At 46.7% G+C, this 24,962-nt stretch overlaps 1 protein-coding gene across 4 annotated transcripts in view; it reads left to right on the top strand.

The window, feature by feature from the left end:
* LOC147883678 (uncharacterized) overlaps positions 1–24,962 on the top strand; it is a 104,614-nt gene that overhangs the window by 47,466 nt on the left and 32,186 nt on the right. For all 4 annotated transcript variants that reach the window (XM_087399967.1, XM_087399968.1, XM_087399969.1 and 1 more), the window contains one exon: positions 1,061–1,157. In XM_087399967.1, the coding sequence (XP_087256093.1) occupies positions 1,061–1,157 (97 nt within the window). The remainder of the gene's footprint in view (positions 1–1,060; positions 1,158–24,962) is intronic.

Raw genomic sequence — 24,962 nt, forward strand, 5'->3', positions numbered from 1 at the left:
TCTGGCGCAGGAAGGCTAGCTTCTTGCAACGGACTAGTCGACGATAATCCCTCGTGAGACGTGGGTTGGCCCTAGCGTTTCACTGGGTCGTGAGTCAGAGTGTGCGGCGTAATGCTTTACACTCGTCATCATACCAGCTGTTGCAAGGGGTGGAGCCAGCGGGTGGAGGGCGGGTGGACCGAGTAGTGGAAGGAAAAATGTGGCGGGCTGCATTGTGAAGGGAGTGGGTGATAAGGCTGGCTTGGTGATCTAGAGAGGGTATGGTGTCTATGTGTCTGAGGAGGGAGGCTAGGTGGGCTGAGTAATCAGGTGAGAGGTTATGATCAAAGTGTATATCATGATAGGTAGTGTAGTGCGGGGTGTGGCTGGGAGGGGCTCGGGGTGCAAGGATATGAAAGAACAGGTAAGTGTGATCGGCTCCTGGAGGTAAGGGTGCAGTGCGGAAGTCAGTGATTTGTGGGGCTAAAGCAGGAGATTCCAGAATGTAGTCTACGACACTGGCTCCTCCGCCATGTGGGAAACATGTGAAACCAGAGGAGGCAGGCCATCGGTCTAGTCCATTGTAGATGACCAGATCATGTATACGTCCAAGGTCCAAAAGATCTTGCCCATACCCAGTAATGGGAGCGCGACTGTCAGCCGAGGAGCGGGGGAAGCCCGAGTCCTCTGTGTCCATCTCAGGTAATAGGACCGGATCTGAGTGGAAGTCCAGGAGTGATGTCTGCCTGCTTCACCCCAATCGTGCTGCATACCTCCTCTGAGAGCCCCTCACGTGTCCGAACCCGACCAGTGACTGACCCTCTCATACAAAGCCATGATAGCCCACTGTATCTCTCCACTGAAGCCCATCTGGCGAATCCTCTGAAACAATCTGAATCGCGGAACTGTGTCAAATGCCTTCCTGAAGTCCACGAAGCAACAATAAAGCCGTTGCCTTCGTGACTTCGCCTCCTCTACCAGTGCCCTGAGAGAGAGAGAGAGAGAGAGAGAGAGAGAGAGAGTATACATTAATGGTTCAAGATGGTTCAGGATGTTAACTGCACATTGTGTTGCCTTGTAGGAATCATCGTTCTTTTTCAATGATCGAAACTTTGGTAGCTGCGCACGATTGAACAATTGTACTCTTTGTTTAATCAAACCTCATTTAGTTTTTGATGGTATTTCCTTTGAAACCTCCTTCTTGAACCTTAACTATTTAGCATGTTTTTTATGTTTGCTTTTTATCAAAGTTTTAGATGACTTTCTCTATGTTCTTATACCTAGGTCTAAATTGAAAAATTTGAGGGCTTGTTTCAAAACGTTAGAACCATCTTTGCTGTATCTTCTTTATACCTAAGTAGAACTATGTTTTTCTATGTTCTTAGAAAACTTTTGAGTTGTTTTACAACTAGAACAGTTTGCATTTGAACACTTCTAGATTAAGAAAACTTGGATTTCTTCTCAAGAAATATAGATAACTATAGTATGTCTTTGCATCTCATTGCTCTATATGAAGGGTACGGGCACACTTCAATAAGCCTGCTAAAGCCCATATGGGGTAACATAGGAGGAGGGGTGCATGAGCATCTAAGTTCCCTATAGATCTCAGCATATAGTCGTATTTGACTATGCTTTTACCTAGCTCACTGGTGGAAGTTTCCCGCTCTTCTTTGAGCTATTATCCCAAGCTTTGTGTCCATGATAATCGGCACCACTACAAATGTGGTCATACCTGACATCTATCTTGAGGATACGATGACGGAGCTTGGAAGATGTTAAAGGTCATAACGAAACAAATAACACATCTCACTTTCAATAAAAAAATTGAATTTCTAAGATTGGATATATCCTAGTGTAATGAAGGTATATATCCTTTCCCCCCAAAATCAATTGTTCACAGTGAGGATGTAGGGTGGGCACCAAATCCATGATCATCTCACTAAGGTGAAGTTGTGAGGGACCAATTGGCTGCAATTGGTCACAAAGTGGACACAAGTTAGTTGGCCATGCTTGTGCTAAATGCTTTTCCCAAAAGCTTTAGAAGGCGTCATGATAGTGATTGCAAGACTTTGGTATACTCAAATTGATGTTTAAGGAGTCTCATAGCTGACATGCCCAAATCTCGCATGCCACGACTTTGAATTGTCTGCATCCATGTGGGCTAACAACGCCCTATTCTTGTACATCCCATATTCTTCCATTTCTCATGCCACAATCTTCCCCATTTGTAGAACTTCTCCGTCATCGAATTCTGCCCAATGTTCACCAAGGAATCTGGATGTGCCAATTGTAGTACCTTGAACCACTTATTGTGAACAGTTGGACATGTGTCTCGAAGCGCAACTATCAACATACGAGCCATCACTTTTGTAGCTCCTTGATGAGCTGAGCATTGCTCTATGACTACAAAGATCTCCTCTCTTATAACATCTACTGAATTTGAATTCAAATCTTCTTTGATTTGTTGCAATAGATTCATCATAGCCCTCTCTTTCTTGTCCCCATTGTCCTCAAACTTATTTCCCTTCGAGTCATTGTCATCCTTGGGCTTGCCTTTTCTGCCTTTCCCTCTTACAAGGAAGGCCTTGTCACCACCATCAATGCCGTTTTGGCTCTCTCGAGCTTCCTCCTAGAGAAATCGAGGTCCAAGCTCTCTTAGAGATGTAGAGGGCTCGATTTGTGGATGGACTTCCACACATTGTAGACACTGCAAAGGTTTGCCAGGCTTGCATGGAGGACAAGCAACACCGGGAGGCATTGTCGAAGGAGGCTACATTGAGAGCTAAGGTTCCGCTAGAGTTGGTCCATTCTGACATATGCCAAGTATTATCTACTTTTATTGATGATTTCAGTAGGATGGCATGGGTCTATTGTATTGCAAAGAAATATTAGGCATTAACTAAGTTCAAGGAATAAAAGGCTAGATTAGAGAAAGAGTTGGTCGATAAAGTCAAATATTCCAAACCGATAAGACAGGAGAGACGCTTCCAATGCCTACTGCAAGAAAGAAGGGTTCAAGCTGTAGTTAACCACTACACACACATCCAAGTAAACGGGTGGCAAAGAGGAAGAATCCAGTAATCACAAAGATGGGGCTATGTATGTTAAGGGGGAAGAAGCTTACTAGATCTTTCGGGGTGAGGTAGTCCATGTGGAAATTCACATCCTAGACAGGACAAATACCAAAGGCTCATATTTCCCTAGTCACCCTTAGGAAGTGGAGGGAAAAACCTCTTATGAGGCATGCTATGGTAAGAAACCCATCATTTCCCATTCAAGGGCTTCAGGTCGATGCTTATGTAGATGTGAACAAAGGCAAATCCCAGGAGCAAGAAGTGCATCTTTTCAAGTTATAGCAAGGAGTTACAGGTTTATTGGCTATACGACTGGTGGTAAATAGAGATGTAGTTTTCCAAGAGATAGAGTTGGAGCAACAAGCAACTGCACCAAAGCCTCTAGTTGTTCCTCCTCAAAGAACATGCTTGTTGTTATGGAAGAAAAAAAAACAAAGGATCCGGAGACATTATGCAAGAAAAAAAAACAAAGGATCTGGAGACTTTAGATTCACAGTTAGAGTCAGAGGTACCTACGCCAACAAGATGGACCTCCAAAGGAGAGGAAGCTACCAAGATGGTACTTCAAGACTTGAGGAATCATGAGTTATGGGATTCTAGAGAGTAGTTATTACGCTCCATTAACGTACAACAGATTCGTTATATAAGACCACTGTCAATCACGGGTGCAAGCACACAGATTATCCTCCCAGCTGATTCTCGGTGGTAGCAAGCTCTCTCAGGATCAAATCGTATGTGAAAGCTCCTGCTTGCAAAATCCACCAAGCCCCAATTCCGTAGATGGATCTAGTATGCCACATGTCTTCATTCTAGGGTACCTCTTAAATGCATCTTTTCTACCCCTCTCTTGGGATACCATTATTCACGTGCCCCTAGGCACATTAGACATTTAATGCATTTAAGACCCATAGCCTTAGACCCATCTAGTCAATGCCTTGTCACCCTCATCAAGGACCTTAACATTAATCCTTTTGACTAGTGACATGAAGCCCAAATAAATATCATATAAACATTGATCCTTTATAGGAAAATTTCCATTGACCCTTCTGAGGTCATGTTAGCTCAACTTGAGCATAACATTCCTCCCCTCTTCAGGTCATGCCTCTTGGGAGAACAAATGTGATGCATCGAAAGCAGCTTGAGACTTTTTCTGCCATGTTTGGATCGCCATAAGATTTTCATAAAGACAGACATGAAAGATGTAAGATCTGCGTTAGTGAACATGATCAATGGCAAGTAAAATCGAATACATGCCACAAGGGGAAGGGGCTAAGTGCAAAGTTAGCTACGGGTTAGCAGGCGGGCTAGGCTGTGGGTAGCCAATAGTAGGGGAAGGGGCTGGCAAGCAGCAGAGGGAAGAGAAGGGCGCATGAGAGCAGCCCACGGGGGGAAAACAATAGTAGGCAGAAGAGGATTGCAGCATAGACACACACACACACACACGCACACCTTTTTTTGGGTGAAATCTTTGACTGATTATATTATATGAGTAGCAACCTCAAAATAAGATGCTACAATTACATCAACTGAAAATTTCAATATATGCCAAAAATGATCTATGCAGCTGGTTTGCAAGCAATCAAAGAAAGCTTGCTGCAGAGAACGCCTAAAAAAGCCAAATAGAGAGAAAGTAGGATCACTAAAGACTTTACAATTCCTATATGTCCATAAAGTCCATAGTGCCCAGTAGCGAACCCAAACGAAGTAAAGATGGAACTCCGGTCTGGATGGATGAAACCCAAATAGCCAGAAGAACTTCCCAAACGGAACAGATGGGAATCTCGCTCGCAGGCGTTGTCGAAGTAGATAAAAAAACTCACGAGAGCACGGACAATGCCAAAACAAGTGAGGCACAGTCTTTGAAGAAGGAGAACATCTGTGGCAAAGTGCAGGAGCAATGTGTCGATGAGCTAATAGCTGTCCAGATGGAAACACTCCCAAAAGAACTCGCCAAAAGAAAACCTGTTGCCGAAGTGGTACTTTATAGGCCCAAAGTTGTTGTAATCTTTTCCTCCACCACTTGGCTGGGCGATGCATTCGCCAAATAGAATCACCTCTCTCTGAAACCCAAGGTTGAGGCAAATGGATTTTATACAATGCAGGTACAGCAATCTGAGATAGCCTCACAGGAGGAATGCGAACAAAAGGCGAAAGCATAGAAGTAATTTGTTGCCACAAAGGACGATAATGAGAGCCCAATCCATATGTAGTGGCTGCTAGAGAAAAGGGGAGCAAGTACCAGCATCATCTATAACATCAGCAACCGAGGTGATGCCTTCAAACGAGACAAAGTAGCAACGTCGAGGTTCCTGTAAAGCCAAGGGAGGCTGAAAGACTTTCGACCAGTGAATGCTTTCAGCTCTCAAAGAATTCCCAAGCAAAGATTGCCGTCCATTCCATTCTAGATGAGAAAGAACATGCTTCCAGTCAAGAAGCAAGCGGGAGACAAAAGGGCAGCCAGGCAAAGTGCCATCAGTGCAGCCAAAAAAGCAATCCCAGTGATCGAGTTGCCAATCACCAAACGCAAAAATACTGATATGAGTGACCAGATTCCTAATCATAAGAGCCCAAGGCTGATCACCTTGCAGAAATTGTAGCAACATTTTCCCCCTGTGGGCAAGAATATGCACATGAATATCCGTGATGTTCAATCCACCATGCCTCTTGGGAGAACAAATGTGATGCATCGAAAGCAGCTTGAGACTTTTTCTGCCATGTTTGGATCGCCATAAGATTTTCATAGAGACAGACATGAAAGATGTAAGATCTGCCTTAGTGAACATGATAAATGGCAAGTAAAATTGAATACATGCCACAAGGGGAAGGGGCTAAGTGCAAAGTTAGCTATGGGTTAGCAGGCGGGCTAGGCTGTGGGTAGCCAACAGTAGGGGAAGGGGCTGGCAAGCAGCGGAGGGAGGAGAAGGGCGCATGAGAGCAGCCCACGGGGGGAAAACGATAGTAGGTAGAAGAGGATCGCAGCATGCACACACACACACACACGCACACTTTTTTTTGGGTGAAATCTTTGACTGATTATATTATATGAGTAGCAACCTCAAAATAAGATGCTACAATTACATCAACTGAAAATTTCAATATATGCCAAAAAGACCTCATGATCTATGCAGCTGGTTTGCAAGCAATCAAAGAAAGCTTGCTGCAGAGAACGCCTAAAAAAGCCAAATAGAGAGAAAGTAGGATCACTAAAGACTTTACAATTCCTATATGTCCATAAAGTCCATAGTGCCCAGTAGCGAACCCAAACGAAGAAAAGATGAAACTCCGGTCTGGATGGATGAAACCCAAATAGCCAGAAGAACTTCCCAAACGGAACAGATGGGAATCTCGCTCGTACGCGTTGTCGAAGCAGATAAAAAAACTCACGAGAGCATGGACAATGCCAAAACAAGTGAGGCACAGTCTTTGAAGAAGGAGAACATCTGTGGCAAAGTGCAGGAGCAATGTGTCGATGAGCTAATAGCTGTCCAGATGGAAACACTCCCAAAAGAACTCGCCAAAAGAAAACCTGTTGCCGAAGTGGTACTTTATAGGCCCAAAGTTGTTGTAATCTTTTCCTCCACCACTTGGCTGGGCGATGCATTCGCCAAATAGAATCACCTCTCTCTGAAACCCACGGTTGAGGCAAATGGATTTTATGCAATGCAGGTACAGCAATCTGAGATAGCCTCAAAGGACGAGAAGAGGACCCTGGAGAAGTCAAAGTCCAATCTTCCAGCCGGTCCTGGAGTTCCACAGGAGGAATTGGAACAAAAGGCGAAAGCATAGAAGTAATTTGTCGCCACAAAGGACGATAATGAGAGCCCAATCCATATGTAGTGGCTGCTAGAGAAAAGGGGAGCAAGTACCAGCATCATCTATAACATCAGCAACCAAGGTGATGCCTTCAAACGAGACAAAGTAGGAACGTCGAGGTTCTTGTAAAGCCAAGGGAGGCTGAAAGACTTTCGACCAGTGAATGCTTTCAGCTCTCAAAGAATTCCCAAGCAAAGATTGCCGTTTATTCCATTCCAGATGAGAGAGAACATGCTTCCAGTCAAGAAGCAAGCGGGAGACAAAAGGGCGGCCAGGCAAAGTGCCATCAGTGCAGCCAAAAAAGAAATCCCAGTGATCGAGTTGCCAATGACCAAACGCAAAAATACTGATATGAGTGACCAGATTCCTAATCATAAGAGCCCAAGGCTGATCACCTTGCAGAAATTGTAGCAACATTTTCCCCCTGTGGGCAAGAATATGCACATGAATATCCGTGATTTTCAATCCACCATGCCTCTTGGGAGAACAAATGTGATGCATCGAAAGCAGCTTGAGACTTTTTCTGCCATGTTTGGATCGCCATAAGATTTTCATAAAGACAGACATGAAAGATGTAAGATCTGCCTTAGTGAACATGATCAATGGCAAGTAAAATTGAATACATGCCACAAGGATGGACTGCACTATTCGAAGACGAACGTGCAAAGGCTAGGTTGCTAGTTTCCAATACTTAAGCTTTTTCCGAAGCTTAGCCAAGACCCAATCAGTTTGTTGTCGGTGAGTGAGTTCCCACCCCAAAGGGTAACCAAGATGACGAGCAAACTGAGTGGGTGTATCCCAATATAAGCATTGGCAATGTTATCTGTGATATGGCGACGTGGAACAAAGCCATATTGGGAGGGATGCAACGCATCATGCAAATAACACCATTTTGGCAATGATCTTGTAAATGACTAGCATGAGTGTGATTGGCCTCGAATCACCAAGTGAATCACATAGCTGCTTTTTTGGAATCAGCTTGAGAAGACCCTTTTTCCATGACACAGTCATCTGCCGATTTTGCCATGCTGTATTTACCATTTGCAGCAAGGTGAATTTAAGAAGATCCCGGAATGCAAGAAAAAATTCAATAGTGAGACCATCCCATCCTGGAGATTTCCATCTGCCTCAGGATCTCAGTGCATCAGACAACTCCCTTTCAGTGAAGGGATGTTCAAGTTCCAGAGCCTGAGCATCAGACAGAATTGGATGAATATGCTGCAAAGGAAGGTGACGTGCAGACACGACCCGAGGAGAAAGAGTATCCACATGCCCAAAATGAGTGGAGAAGTGCTGCACACATAAATCAGCAAGCTCTAAATGAGATGTTGACCAAGAGCCATCAGGCATCCGGATCTGACAGATATGGGCAGCCTGTCTTTTGTAGTGTAAACTCTTAAAAAATTGCTTGGAAGAGCAGCCTTTATCCAAAAATGCCCGTTGTCTGGATCGAGTTTCCCATTTAGCAAGCTTTTGAAAATAAAAGAGTGATATAGTAGGAGACTTTCCTGGCTCTACTGATGCCCCAAAAGTGAGTCCAGTAGCTCAGCAAGAGCTCTGCAGTAAGTCCCTGTGCGTTCCAATGCTGGGAGGCAGATGGTAGGTGATGAGAGTCTCTTTGCTGAAGCCTGTAACTTGCCCTCGTCAAGTACCGGAAATAGGGAAGAGGACGATTCGCCTGCCACCGGAGCAGGCCATGCCCACTCACTTGGGTCCCAGTCAAGCTCCGCAAGAGATCAACCCTGAAAAATCCAAAGTCTCCATCTGGTATTTAGCAAGCTTTCTGCGATCATTGGATTGAAGGGAGAATTGAGCCTGACATAAGAGCATGCTTTCCTCTAAAGACAAAGGGCGAAGATGAGCAAGCTCAGTCAAACTCTGACAAGTAAATTTGGCATGTGCTACAGTCTCCCTTGTGGCTTGCATATAGGATTTGCCATTATCTCGAATAACTGCTTGCATCCTAGCAACATAAGCCTGCCAGGCATAATAACACACTTCAGATGATCAAGCATATTTACAGTTATGGGATAGGTATGTACAGCAACTAATGGGCTGTCTACGTCTGCATTTCCATCTCAATGTCCGGGCCTCTACCCTGGGATGAAGCATCAGCCCGAGGAGAGGACAAAAGAGTAGCAACTTCTTCTTCAGGAAACAAGGTCCGATTTGCAGTCACAGCAGCCCAAGTCAAGTGAACACCAGAGTTTTCAGCAGGTGTTTTCCCATGAGAGGATGCACCACTCCAAGTCCAAGAAGGCAAAGGTCACCTGGGGGAGATCACTTTGCAAGGAGTTTGCCATCCATCATTCAAACTTTTTCCCCCCTTCCCCTGAGGTGGAGAGGACAAAGGCACAGGAAAAGAAGCATTACCATTTGAGACAGCTGGGGCTTTGCCTTTGTCTTGAACAGAGAAAAACTGTCTGACCCCTTTGTTTTTTACCACAGAAGAGGCATTTGCATTCTTATTCAAAGGCTGAACCATTTCAGCTTGCACTGGCATTCGTGGAGCTTGGGAAGGGCATTGTGAAGCCATGTGCCCAAATTGCTTGCATTCAAAGCAAGCACCTGCAAACAGCCCCCACTTGAGCTTGTAAAAGGCACTCCCCATGGAAACATTATTCACAGTTACCGAATATGAAGCTGGAGTGGGATGGTCCATATCCCATAAAATGCAGAAGCGATTCGAATTTCCATTGGGTCGCGGTGGACATACCGCCTTACCGAGGGAAGCTGCAATTTTAGGTAGAAGAGAAGACAAGCATTGAGGAAAATCCACAACTTCTACCCAAACAGGGCAACAATGCCGAATCAATGCCTGATAATCCTGGGTGGGAGACCAGGGCAGGACATGGACCATCTGCTGGCCATAGAAGAGAGGAGAGTGCTCCAGCAAAACCTGACGGTGCTCCTCATCAGCCATGATGATCTCAAAAAAGCCCCTCGTTGCATAATGAGCTTTTTTGACATAAGAACCACCGAGGGTTCGTGTCAACCAATTCCCAACATTTGCTGTAGCAGGCATCCGTCCTGGGATCAAAATTATAATGGCATGCTTTGCATACTCCTTAACTGGATCAAATATATCATCCACTTCCACCATAATGCCAGTGGTGGGAAGTGGATCTTTCCAACCTTTGCGGGTGTCTTCAAACCCTTCATGCATAACCTCATAAACAAGCTGAGCCTCAGCAGAGTCATGAAGGGAATCATCTGAATCCATCACCTGTTTTTGTTTCTTGTTGGAAACCGACTTGTCTTTGTGAAAGGTTTTCTCATATGAATAATCTGCCATTCGAGTTAAGGAAAAGGCTTGGAAGCAGCAACGCTTTACAAGGAGGAAAGCACAGCGGGTACAAAACTGTACAGATTTTCCTAGTTGTATGAACAAAATCGTACGGATTTTTGACAATATGGGGAGAAAAATTATGGCAGCAAAACTGTACGGATTTTCCCGACTGTACGGACAAAAGTGTGCTGGATTTTTCCTGGCTGTACGGACAAAATCTTACGGATTTTTGACAGTACGATTTTTAAAACTTATTTTTAAAATTAAAATTTTTTTGGGGAATTTTCTTATAGAGTGTACGGACACAAAACGGGCGTCAAGTGGAGCTACTAAACAAGCATCAACACCCATACTAAAAATTTTAATGCCACATAGTCATAAAAAACATCAGTGGTAACATCATTTCAATATCAATAAGGCCATATCCATCATCACTACCAGCACATGTCATCCAAGTACAAGGCGATATCTAGGCCAATATCACAGCTATAGCCCTCCTCCTCAAGGACAATGGGGGAGTGGTAACATGAAATCAGAGATAGAGCATAGCCGCATGCTGTCTCCTAGATGTGGCTCTGCGTTTGACAAGGGCTATGGTGACCCTTTTCAGTTGCACACCAATCCTGAACATGGAAGGAATGTCCCCAAGTGTAATCTATGATATCCATCTTCTGTTGTGAATCCCCAATATCTCGAAACCACCTGTCTACATGTGCAGACTAGCTTCTCTGGTCACCTGTAGCTACTAGGGCCATAGATGAGGATAGTGCTAACCATGGTAGTCTACGATGTCTTGAAGTGCAATCTCTGTACCCCTCTGACATACCATAGATAACCTGGAATGCCGTGTCAAAGCTGCAGTGGGGATGATCCAAACTCTGCTTGGATGATCTGGTGGAAAACTGATGGCGTAGTGCGAATCATCTGTGATAGCATAAGAACCTGTAGGCGCTCCACCCGAACCCACTTTGTATTTGAGAGATCCGTTGGCCCCCAACAAGGGCTGCCATACATCCCAGCTGGTCTGACCAAGGAATGAAATAGAAGGGCCTTGGTCCATGGGTCCTAGAAGTGCGAGTGGAAGCATTGCCTCTCTAACCTAGCTAGCAAGACATATCCTCTGCTTAGACAGGCCCGCATCTCCGGCCTCATCGTAAAGATAGCGCCAGAAAAGAGAACCCCTAGGTATGTGTAGGACGAAACAATCTTAACCGGTCTGTGTAGGACAAAACAATCTCAACTGGTAGTCCATCAAAGGTGAACCACTCTCTATGCATGGCTGCTCTGGATGTATCGAAGATCATAACCTTGGTCTTACCAAGATGACCTTCAAATCATGTGACTCGCAAAAATGTCTCTGGAGACCCTCCGCAGAGGAAGATAAAAGTACCACATCATCTATGCATAGTAAAATTTGAATCAGAGGGGCAACAAGGGAGCAACTAGCCCCCCCCCCCCCCCTCCCCCGCAGTATTTGCATAAATGTCTCGAGCTCATCTATGTAGAGGCCAAACAAGATTGGTGAGAGAGGACACCCTTATTTAACCCCAATAGTGCTCATGATCTCATCTGTCAATCTAGCTTCTGTCTGGACTCTATGTGAACTCTCTCGTAAAGTGCCATCATAACCCAAATGATCTCCCGGTCATAACCCAACTCCTACAATTGTCTGATGAGGCAAGCTCTTGGTACCGTATCAAATGCCTTGCGGAAATCCACAAAGGAGCAGTAGACCCTCTGCTTCCATGCCCTAGCCGCCTCAATGACACACCTGAGTGTGAGTATGTAGTCCATGGTCCTGTGATCATGTCAAAATCTAGCTTGCCCCTCTGCTTTGAGTCCCTGTATCTTTACAAATCAACTGACCTCGGAGACAAGCATTGATGTGTAAATCTTGGACATGACATGCCCAATCATGATGGTCCCATAGTTCTCCGGGCTCATGGGATCCCCTGCCATTGTAAATGGGTGAGATGGTATTAAGGGTCCAGGTGCATGGGAAGCCAAGGCAGACAACTTCATTGAAGAGATTTGCTAGGATCGAGGCTAGGATATTGATCCCATATGCAATGAATTTAGTGCACAATCCCTGATGATCTTTCCCTTGACCATTATGAAGCTTCATCACAGTGCCCCCTTAACAACCCCTTTCGTGAAGAGTGTGCAGGAGGTTGGGTGTGAGAGGTGAGGGACAGGCTGGTGTGGAATATCATATAACGTGCGTGCATAAGTGTACCAAACCTGTGTGTCTGTAGGGGTGAAGGGAGCTGTTGCTCCATGAATCTCTGCCAAAATTCCTTGGAGTTGTTACTAAATAGGATGTTTAGTAACTCCTCCTCATATGACGGACAAAAGCCTGCTTCTTGTAGGCTCATGGAAGCAAAAGGATGCACAAGAGTGGAGCAAGAAGTGGAAGCCGTCACATCAACTAGAAGTATGAAAATGAAAGTACAAAGTACTACAAAAGAGAACCCTAGGACCTAGTGTCCCAGTGGTTCACTAGTACTAGGTGTCATAAGACACTAAAAGTACTAGGTGACCTAAGTGCCAATAACTAAAGCTACATGGCACATACTAGGGCCTAGAGGGCATCAATACGACCGGGAGAAGATGGCCTACAAACCCCCCTCCATGGTATGGGCTGAAGTATTTTGGAAACGTCTTAAATACTTGGTATTTTCTGGTCATGGTGGCACATGTTCATCCAAAAGGATATAGCCGCCTATGAATGTACAAGGAGATCATGTAACGAAGGGACCCAAGTGTAAAGCCTATCGAAAGACTTCGAACTTGGGACAAGGAAGTGCCTTTGTAAACATATCTGCTATGTTGTCCTTTGTGGAAAGGTAGGACAACTCTCTGTCTCCTGCTGACAACCGCTCTCGAACATAATGATAGTGAACTTCAGTGTGCTTGGTACATGCATGAAACACTGGATTACGCGCAATGGCCAAAGCACTCTGGCTGTCAGTGTAGACCATAGTGGAGGATGTCTGGCGAATACCAAGATCTATAAGTAATTGCTGAAGCCAGACACACTCTATTGTAGCGGTGAAGGCTGCCCTATACTCAGACTCACAGCTGGACGTGGCAACTGTTGGTTGCTTTTTGTTGAGCCAAGAGATACATGAAGTGCCAAGCAAAAAACAGCTGCCGGTATGGGAGTCACTATCCGTGCAAGCATGCATGGTAAGTGAACCCTAATCACCATAGAAGAGGGCTAAATCCTGAGTGCCTCTAAGATATCTGAAGACTCTCTTCACTACCTACCAATGCTGTGAATTGGGCATGTGCATGAACCTGATGAGCTGGGATACATCATACTGTAAATCAGGTCTGGTGTGACATAAGTAAATGAGACATCCAACAGCCTCTGGTAAAGAGTGATATCACATGGTGTGCTCTCATCATGAGCTGAAAATTTGAAGCTAGGGTCCATTGGAGTAGAGATTGGCTTGCAATCCTCAAACTGAAAACGATCAAGGAGCTGTCCAATATACTTGGACTGTGACATCATGATACCCCCCTCCACATGAGCAAACTGAATGCCCAAATAATAGTGCAGCTGTCCCATGTCTGACATTTCAAAAGCTTGCTGCAAATCAGCCTTGAAAGCTGCAATATGCTGTGTATTAGGGCCCATGATCAGCATGTCATCCACATATAAAATCAGCACTGAAAAATCAGATCCACTCCTTGTGAATGTAACTTGGCAAGAGCTCTATAATTGAGATGACCCATTCTCTCATGCCAAAGATGAATTTCACTTAAGCTGTGAATCTGAAATAGCAAATGCTTCAATTGAAAGTGCAGCTGAGTGATGATCAAGGTCATAAAGCCCCTTGTGCAAAGTGCCAGTGAGAACTATGGCATTGTCATCACGAAGATCATATACTAAGCATCCGTATCCATCAAATATCACTCTGAAATCTGAAGTGGCAATTACTGAAATTGAAATCAAGTTGACTTCAATTCCAAGCACAAAAAGAACATTTGTCAAAGTGACAGGATGGCTTGAAATGGATGTGAGCTGCACATCTCCAATTCCTTTTACAGCATAGGAAGCATTATTAGCACATGTGACAGCCCCCCCTCGAGGTGCATTAGCTAAGGAATGAAACAACTCTCTGCAAGAGGCAACATGCTTGGAAGCACCACTATCAAAATACCAAGACTGAGCATCATTAGCAGTAAAGAATGCATCGACTTTTGAGGGATCAAAAGAGCAATGGACAGCCCATGCCCAATCATCTTGGAGAGCATGTGCATGTGAGGCATCTACTGGTTCATGGGATTCAATTGCATGTAAGGCATTGATTGTCAATCATGCTTTCTTTTTCTCCAAAGCAATGCTCTTCCTGCATTCTGAAATTTCATGCCCTGGCTTGCGACAATAGTTGCATCTTTTCTTCTTTGACTAATCTATTGTATTTTGAAATGCATTGGAGGAATTGCCAATGTTAGGCGCATATTTAGGCTTGCCCATAGGCTTGGAAGCCTTGTCTTTTCCTATCTGTTGTGAAGCAAATGCATGATCAGGAATAGTAGCTTGCCTATTAGCACGACTTTGCTCTTCCTGCAAAAGCAAAGTGACTATTGGATCAAAGGAGTAGTGGTCTGGATTACCCATGGCCACTAGTCGAAGGGTTGTAGCAAACCCTTGATATGTATCTGGCAGCCCATTCAATGTGGTACTGACAAGCTGAGAATTTGGCACCACCTCATCAATATTGGCAAGTTGTTCCATGAGGTCCTTGACCTTGGTCAAGTATGCATCCATAGAATCACTTCATTCATGCTAACTTCTTGCAATTGCCTTCTTAAATATGCCTCATTGCGAATCTGATAAAGAGAAGCCAATTTGTCCCAAGCATCCTTTGCTGTCCTGCATGACCGGATGTGTGGAATAATGATTCTCTTGCATGATAAAGCAATACAGGAATGTGCATTTGCATCTCTTGCATCCCATCTTGTTTGTTCCTGAGTTGGAGGAGCAGCAATAGGAGTGCTAGAGGATAAAGCATCAGGAGTCCCCTCTGTAGACGGACCAGCATTAGGGGCAGCCACTGTAGCATTGGCTGGCCTCAGATCAATCCTAGAAACAATGTTCCAAAAATGCCTTGCAACAAGAATATGTTTCATGAGATAAGACCACATCGGATAGTTGGTGCCATCCAACTTATCATCTTCACGAAGAATGCCAAATAAAATCATGATTGTTGCCAGCCATTGCAAATGGGATTGACAAAGTGACCCAAAAGATAGCCTCAAGGCTTGCAACTGCAAAAATAGGACTTGCTGTCCAAATCTGAAAAAGCCCCAAAATAAGCTGTAATTTGCAAATGTGATCAAATGGCTTGCAATTTTTGCCAATTTCACTGCTGCAAATCTGAAAGTATCGTGCAATCTGCCTGCAATAGACCCAAAAGCCCCATTTTGTAGAGCAAAATTGAGCCAAAAATGGAGCAAATTTAGGAAAAGCCCCAAATTGTCTGCCAATCTGCAATCTACCTGCAAAATAGTAGCCCGAATGCAAAAGCCCCAAATGTCACCAAAAATTGCAGATTTACTGCAATGTCTGCTCCCAAAATCGAAGCCAAACAATGGCTAAATGCACAGCTGAGCCTGCAAATGAATCCTGCAAGTACAAAACAGTATGGACGGAACCGTACCGTCAAATCTGATGCAGAAGTACAGGCTGTACGGAACTGTACAGACATATTTCTAACGCGCAGTACGGACGGCCGTACGGAACTGTACAGACAGAATTTTCTGACTGTATGGAATCATATGGACTGTACGGAATCATACGGACTGCAGGTCGCGGGGTTGCGTCGGAGATGTGCGGGACGTTTGGTAGCTGAGCTTGATTGTGGAGCTGGAAGCTAGGAGTAGGGAGCAGGTCCGGGAAGGAAGTGCTCTAATACCATTGTAGGCTCACGGAAGCAAAAGGATGCACAAGAGTGGAGCAAGAAGTGGAAGCCGTCACATCAACTAGAAGTATGAAAATAAAAGTACAAAGTACTATAAAAGAGAACACCCTAGGACCTAGTGTCCTAGTGGTACCACTAGTACTAGGTGTCATAAGACACTAAAAGTACTAGGTGACGTAAGTGCCAATAACTAAAGCTACATGGCACATACTAGGGCTCAGAGGGCATCAATACAACTGGGAAAAGATGGCCTACACTTTTTCCAGCATACCAATCTGCGATACTCATGCATCGTCTTTGATTTGCTCGGAAGGTTACGCTTGCTCTCGAATCTGAGTTGACGGCATAGAGCCTTGCACTCATCATCGTACCAACTATTACAAGGGACGGTTCCATGTGGTCGTGGACGAGTGGAGCGGGTAGTGTACGGGAAAGCGTGAAGGGCAGCCTTGTGAAGTGAGCGAGTAATCAAAGCCGCACGGTCCTCTAGTAGGGGTATGAAATCGAAATATTTGAGAAGTGTGTAGGGGCGGGCAGAGTATCTAGGTGAAAGACTACGGTCGAAATATATGTTGTGGTAGGTGGTGTAAGTGATCAGTGATGTAGGTGGTACTGCGAGATGGGGAGTGGAGATACGAAAGAAGAGGTACAAGTGATTAGCCCCAGGATGAGGTGTTGCAACCATGAAATCATTGATACGAGAAGCAAAGGTAGGGGATCCCATGATGTAGTCCACAATGCTGGACCCCCTCCATGTAAAAAGCAAGTGAAACCACCTGAGGAGGGCCACCTGCTAAGACCATTGTAGATAATGAGATCATGCACCCTGCCCAAATTCAATAGTGTGCATCATAAGATGTGACGGGGGCGTGCCTATCAGCTGAGACTCACATCATACCTACGTCCTCTAAGTCAATATTTGGCAACACAATCTCATCATCTCTGAAATCAAGGAGTGGCACTTGGTGTAGTCATGTCCTTGCATTGAAGTCCCTAACAAGGACTTCTCCAAAGCTCGAGAAATCTACAATGTTTGGATGGAGGGCTGCATATGGCGACATCTCAGTCTCCTCTCAAACACCAAAGTGGGAAGTCTCGGATCGAAAGTAGCAAACTACAATAAACAAATCTTGGTTGTCCATACATTGAATCCGGATCTAGAGAAATCTCGAATGTATCTCTCCTCTCTACTGAGATTGCCCAAATCGAGTCAACTTGTATAGTACTGCTACTCCTCCCAAACCTTGCAGCCCGCCTGTGTCCTTCTCATCTCTATAGGTAGTCTCCCATGTGTACCCGCTGACCCACTAGTAATGGGCGCTCTGGACTATATAGTGGCTTGTGAAAGGCTCTGAGAAGCTCTCTGGTTCTGACCATAAGTTACCATTATAGTTCCAAATGATACAGGACATGGTCTTGGTGTCCTCAGTCCCATAGACCTCGTTTGCCTAGGTGGGAGGAGGGGTTGGTGTCTGACGAGGGCTTGTAAGGAGTCGTCCATCCTGTACCACTGCCCACTTTCCCTCCTTGCGAGCCAAATCCTGCTGCTACATGAGGGCGCATCTCTCCTCAACTTGTAGAGGTGTCAAATCCTCGTCCATGGAGATCGATGGGTGATCTCATAGAACTGATCCACATCATAACACTGCTAGTCGAGCCTGAGCATCATGGAATCGTATGATTAGTGGCTGCTCTCGGTTGGGGTCTGTTCCCACACGCCAAGCCCTCTGAATGTCGTGCTCTGCAATGCCTAAGATGGTAGCCACAAAATTGGTTGCATCCTCCAAAGATGTAGCTATTGTATGTTGGATGCCTAGGACTCTGATGTTAAGAGCCTTACTGGCTCTCGGTTGCTGCTCCATGAGAGTGGCTGAGATGGTTGCATTTGCAGGTTCCGGCTCGGCCACATCAACCCATCTGGATGTCTCCTTGATTAGAGAAAGAAATAAAAGAAAGTTTATTAAAGTCTTCGGGAGACCGTGAAGGTCTATGAGACTAAAGATAACTGATACAATGAGCATAACGGTGGCGGTCTTAAAACGGGCCAGCCAACCGTTTCTACAAAAAAGAGGTTATGAAGGACGGAGGTTATGAGAGAGAAAGAAAGAAAGAAAGAAAGAAATTTTATTAAAGGTCCACGGAAGGCCATACATGGCCTATGGGACACAAAATCATCCGAAAGGAAAATACATCATCAACGATGCGCCAACTAGGTGGCCTCATCGTAATACCGCTAAGATGCCAAAAATGGCTACAAAAATCCTAGATACAAAATGAAATGAAATAGAGTACCAAAATTGCCTAGATACAAAATGTAAAATATGGAATATGAGGAACATCGTCTTCCCTAAGGGGTCTGTGATCCAAAGAAATGATGGAAGTCATGGCCATCGACCATGCCTCCTGCCATGAGTGTGAAGATCTGGGCAAGTGTCAAATGGGCTGCTGGCGGTGCCAAGTCTCCATGGAGCAATCTCCTCCGAAAATCTGCCATCATCCTCCGTCGTCTAGAAATAAAGCGACGGGTACGGCCTCTGTGTAAGATCATCCTGCGGTGCTGCCGGATCATGTCATATGTACATCCTCGGGGTGGAACCATCGGTGCTCTCTGGCAAGATGGGCTATCTCTGTGCTCATGGTCCTGCGCCTCGTCCTGCTCCTCATGAATAACCAGGTCTCTGGCAGGGATGCGACGGTGCTCTCTGAGGAATCTCTCTCTGTATCTGGTGATCTCCCTGATGAACAACGCTAAGCAATACTGATCCTCATACTCCATAATCCGAGAGAGAGGTCCAAATCCGTGCCCAAATAAACAGTGAAATCTGCCACGGATCTCATAATATAAAGGGCATCTGCAAACAAAGTGCTCCTCAGTCTCCACCTCCCCCATAGTGCAACAAGGGCATATCCTAGTCTCTCGCCTGGGTCTATGTCCGGTAGCTGTACGACGCATCCTGCCGGCCTCAACGTCTAATCTGTGGGAAGATACCCTGAGCTGGCCCAAGGCAATCCTGAGTGAGTGCGACATATGAACGCCGATATATCCTGGGGATATGATGAAGCCATCCTCTGAAATCCTGAGAAAATGGTCACGATATGTGGCCATCTTCGTAGGAAGCTCCGTGGGATGAACCCAAGTGCGAAACGTGTATAGCTGCAACAAATCTGCCCTGATAACCTGACTGAGCTCATGTCGAGTGAGAGGGAGGCGAGGGGCATCTATGCTGTATCGAAATGGTGGCAGCCTATCCATATCCAAGCCCAGCGAGGTGAGCCATGTGGAGAGTGTGTGGTACCAACAAAAAGTATGACCTCTCTCCGCTAACATCTGCGAGGATGTCAGTGCTAGCCACGGTAATCGTGCTCTGCCTGCTGCTGAGTCTCCGAGCGCCCTGATCCTATGCAAGTACGTAACTGACTGAAATGCTGCATCTAGCGCTAGGGGTGTAGCTCCGAACTCTGCGAACGTAATCTGATGCGGTACCGTGGGCTTCGCTCTGATCAATCTGGAGAACATGATGATCTGTAACCTCTCTACTCGTCTCCAATCTGCAACCCTGAGATCTCCTGCCCAAAAGGGGCTAGCATACATGACTGCAGGTCTCACCAGTGTATCGAAAAGTAAGGACTTCGTGTCGGGATGCTGAAAATGTGACTGTGCACACTGCCTCTCGAGAAGAGCCAAGGCGGCATACCCTCTACTGATCCTATCTCGTGCTGCATGCGTCATGGTGAAGACTGGACCTCTAAATGTGGCACCCAAATATGTATACTCCCTGACTAGCTCCACCTCCTGCCCATCAAATGTGAAAGAGAACTCGCCTCTCCTATAAACCTGGTATGACGTGTTGAAGACCATGACTTTGGTCTTCCCAAGGTTTACAGACAACCCTCTGTCCTGACAAAAGCTGTGGAGTGCATGGAGATGTGCCTGTAAACCCTGCTGGGAGGAAGAAATAAGAACCACGTCATCTGCATAGAGGAGAATCGGTATCGTGGATCCTGCCAGTAAAGAACCTGTACCACCCATCGTCTGTATGTACATCTCTAACTCATCGATATAGAGACCAAAGAGTGTCGGAGACAAAGGACACCCCTGCTTCACCCCTATCGTACTGCGTACTTCCCCCGACAGCCCCGCCCGTGTCCTGACTCTACCTGTGACTCTCTCATACAAGGCCATGATCGCCCATTGAATCTCCCCATTGAATCCCAAGTCACGGAGTCGCTGGAAGAGTCTGAAACGCGGCACAGTGTCAAATGCCTTTTTGAAGTCCACGAAGCAACAATAGAGCCGTTGCTTACGTGACTTCGCCTCCTCAATCAAAGCCCTGAGTGTGAAGATATGATCTAGAGTCGAGTGCTCTGCACGAAATCCTGCCTGCCCTCTAGCTCTCATGCCTGTCGCCTCGGCATGGTCATTTATATGTCCTTCTAGAATGGTCGCATAAATCTTGGCCATGACATGGCCAATCATAATGGTCCTGTAGTTCGACGCCTCCAAAGGATCCCCCGACTTGTGTATGGGTACTATGGTATTTTCTAGCCAACTAGGTGGAAGACCTGTACAAATGGACTCGTTAAAAAGACGGGAGAGGACTGTAGCTAAGGCATCAATCCCATGGATTACATACTCCGCTTGCAATCCATCATGGTCCTTAGCTCTCCCAGTCTTCAAACGATGAGCTGCTGCTCGGACACTATTGGATGAGAATAAGGCAGAGGAGGTGGGTCTAGGCACATGGGATAAGTCGATCTGTGGCTGGTCTGGAATATCATATAAAGTGGAAGTATAGGCAAGCCAAACCTGCGGGTCTGTAAGAGGAGTTTGAGATTTCAAGCGAAGGAATTTCTTCCAGAATTCCTTGGAATCACAGCTGAAAAGTAAACTCCTCAGCTCCTCCTCATTCCGGGCTAGAAATTGGCACTTTTTGCGTCGCACCAAACGCTTGTAACTCTTCTTGGTCTCAATGAGGAGGGGAGACTTCTCCTGTGTCTCAAGGCGAAGCTTCCTGCGGAGTTCTTTACACTCCTCATCATACCATCCATTACAAGGCGCAAGACCGACTGGTGGAGGACTGGATGTGTGGCAAGTGACGGGGAAGGACTTGTGGGCTGCTGAGATGATGGAGGTATGTACAAGGTCCCACCGATCCTGTGTGGAGGGTAGGGCATCGAGAAGGTGCGGACGGAGAAGACCACTCAGGTGCTGGCTATAAATATCATCAAACTGGTGGTCAAAATGAACCTCATAGTATGGCTGACGCTCATGATGTCTAGAAGGGGGGGCATGAGGAATCTGGGTAAGAATAAAGTGCAGACGTGCATGATCGGCTGAAGGCATAAAAGGGTCGACTGTGAGGTTATGTACAAAAGGGATTAAAGTCGGGGGACCCAAGACGTAATCAATGACGCTCGTGCCACCACCCGCGAAGGGAAAACATGTGGCTGTGGATGAATGCGGCCACTGTCGAAGTCCATTATAAATGACCATGCCGTGCGATGAGAGAAGCTCCAATAGGCGATGTCCCTGATCTGTCACCTCTACCCCTCTATCTGAAGATAAGCGTGGAAAACTCTCATCTGGGGCAGCTGGAACTAAGACTGGATCCTCAGCAAAGTCCAAAATCTCTGCCTGTCTGTCTGATGTCCTCGCGTTGAAGTCTCCTAAAAGGATGACCTCTCCGCGGCGTGAGTACTCCAATACATCGGCTGACAAATCCTCAAAAGGTGACTGTCCTGGTCCATTTGAGGCATAACGAGACTGTCTCGGGGGAAAGTAGCATACTGCAATAAACAAGTCTCTCAGGGGGGGTCTCCTGATCCGTACCCAAAGATATCTGGCCCGATGGTCTCTGCTCATGACTGTGAGTATCGATCTGAGATGCAGATCCTCTGACTCCTCCTGATCGTCTAGTCTGCTGTCGAAAGACAGACTTCCCAGGCATACCCTGTCACCTGCGGCAAGCCTCTCTCTGGGCTCTCATGGGTCTCTGTAAAGAAGACGATGTCCTGATCAAAAAAGGCCTCTCGTAAGTTGCCAGGCTGAGCTGTGAGGGAACCATTACAGTTCCAAACTGCGAAACTCAAGCTATCTGGCAGACTACGTGTCCCATAGGCCTCGTGTCGTCAACTGTGGGCTCCAGCCGGTCTAGATCGCATAGCTCCTATCAAAAGTCTGCCCTCTCTGATCACGGCCCACTTGCCCTCACGACGGGCAACATCCCTCTGTGCAATGAGACGTCTATGCTCCTCCCACTGAAGAGCTGTAAGGTCCTCATCCATGTGAATCTGTGGATGGTCCCTCAATCTGGATCTCCTTCGTAATGCTGCGAGACGGGCCTCAGCATCTCTGAATCTGATGATAAGTGGCTGGTGCCGTGCTGGATCCCGGCCCACTCGATATGCAGCTACTATGCCATGATCCTGAACTCCGAGTGTCCCAGATATGAAATCTGTCGCCTGATCCATGGCTGATCTCGTATCTGATCGCTCAACTCCGCGGATGCGGATGTTGAGGGCCTTCTGAGCTCGCCGCTGACTCTCGGCAATAGTCTCAGAGACTGTGGTCTGCTGGGCCTGTGGGGCTCTACGCACAACGTCCACCCACTCTGAGGTCTTCTGTACCTCTGTCTGCAGTGTGGCCAACCTCTCCTCAACTGCTGCACTAGCTGGAGGAGCTACATGCAGCTGCTGGAGGCGATCATCGCATGCCACAACATGCTCCTGAATGCGTGTCTCTAGCTGCACTATGCGCTCAGCATGTGTCCGTAACTGGATATCCCGATCAATATCTCTGGTATGAAGCTGGCGAATATGGGAGTCCTGATCAGATCTATGACTCTCAACTGTCGATAGCTGATCAGTCAGTGTGTGTATCTGTGCTGTGAGAGACTGAATCGCAACGCCCTGAAGTCTGCAAGTCTCCATGCACTGCATAACTAAATCTCTCAATTGCAGATTATCTGCCAGGACTGCTTCCGCTGTGGAGGGTGAAGGGGAGAGGGGGTACAAGGATGAGGGGGTAAGAGGGTAAGAAGGTGAGTAAAGGAGGGGTGCAGAAAATGGAGGTCCTGAAGAGAGAGATCCGGTAGAAGGAAGTAGGGAGTCAGGGACCGAAGAAGAGCCTGCACTAGGGGAGGAAGGGGCTGAAAGGGAGGGTCGGTGGGGAGAGGTGGGAAGAAGCTGGGTAGGGACTAGGGGAGGGGAAGAAGAGGAGGGAGGAGGCTGGGTAGGGAATAGGGAAGGGGAGGAAGAGGAAGGAAGAGGATGGATAGGGACTAGGGGAGGGGAGGAAGAGGAAGGAAGAGGATGGGTAGGGACTAGGAGAGGGGAGGAATAAGCAAGGGAAAGGGCTAGGGAGGAATGAACGGGAGCAAGAGGAGGAGGTGAGACTGAAGGAGGGAGAGGAGGAGGATTGAGTAGAGGAGGTGGGTAGGAAAGGGTTGGGATTGAGGCAAGGGAGGTAACCGGAAGTGATGGGGGAGATGGAAGTAAAGGAGATGGGGTCGGAGCCACAGGAGGAAGAAGAAGAATGAGAGGAAGAAGAAGAAGAATGTATTATTGTCCTCTGGGTACCGAAATACCGACCCATGGGACCCATAAAAGTCACGATACAAGTGTCTCCTTCCTTTTATGGAAGGGGGGGAGAACAATTATTTTGAAATACATTGAGTAATACAACATTCACGATATTTAAGAACCTTTTAAGAGAGAGAGAGAGAGAGAGAGAGAGAGAGCAGGCAACACAGCAGCAGGGTGAGGGGAGATGCAGCAGGAGAGGGAGAGGGAGGAGGAAGTTAGTAGGGAGGGAGGGAGCTAGCAAGGAAGGAGGGAGGCTAGGCGATGGGGAGGAGCTGCACTCATGATATTCCAGTCATGACTTTGGATATTACCATCTCAAAGTTTTATAAGCACTTGACAATTGACAAAAGAAGATACAGCATCACAAGGTCAAAAAAAGGCCTTGGGATGTATGCCCTCTGCAAAAGTAGCCTCTTCTTGCTCTAAATTGATCTAGAATGCTTATTTGATGTATACAGACAGTAGTAATGCTAAAATTGGCATAAATTAATAAAATTTTTTTGCATTAGGCATTGGGATGCATGATAATGCATGAGAAACAGTCCTGGTCAGCAATACGTTTGCAACAGAGACTCGAGACCAATCAGTGTGCATCTAGTGCTACAATGGCATGAGATCTAGACTGCTCCTGCGAACGCCCCCCCTCCCTCGCTCTCGTCTACCCCCCCCTCGCGCTGCGCGGCCCTCCCCTCCCCCTCCTCCCTCACTGTCGCCTCCCGCCGCGGCCCTCCACCCCCCTCTCCTCCCCCTCCGCCCGTCATCCCCCCCCCCGCTCCTCCCCTCTCCACTCTCCGCTCCCTCCCCGCTTCCCCGCCCCCCTGCCCCGCTCTGCTCCTCCCCTCTCCGCTCTCAGCCCCCCCCCCCCCCTCCCCCCCCTCACGTTGCGCTACCACCCCCCCCCTCCTTCCTCGCCTCTCCTCCCCACCACCTCTCGTGCGGCGCTGTCAACTTGTAGAGGTGTCAAATCCTCGTCCATGGAGATCAATGGGTGATCTCGTAGAACTAATCCACATCATAACACTGCTAGTCAAGCCTGAGCATCATGGAATCGTATGATGAGTGGCTGCTCTTGGTTGGGGTCTCTTCCCACATGCCAAGCCCTCTGAATGTCGTGCTCTGCAATGCCTAAGATGGTAGCCACAAAATTGGTTGCATCCTCCAAAGGTGTAGCTATTGTATGTTGGATGCCTAGGACTCTGATGTTAAGAGCCTTACTGGCCCTCTGTTGCTGCTCCATGAGAGTGGCTGAGATGTTGCATTTGCAGGTTCCGGATGTCTCCTTGATTAGAG

Source organism: Dipteris shenzhenensis, chromosome 28 (assembly GCF_047967505.1).
Source record: "Dipteris shenzhenensis isolate YYH24624 ecotype China chromosome 28, Dip_SZ_1.0, whole genome shotgun sequence".
In the NCBI taxonomy this organism is placed as follows: domain Eukaryota; kingdom Viridiplantae; phylum Streptophyta; class Polypodiopsida; order Gleicheniales; family Dipteridaceae; genus Dipteris; species Dipteris shenzhenensis.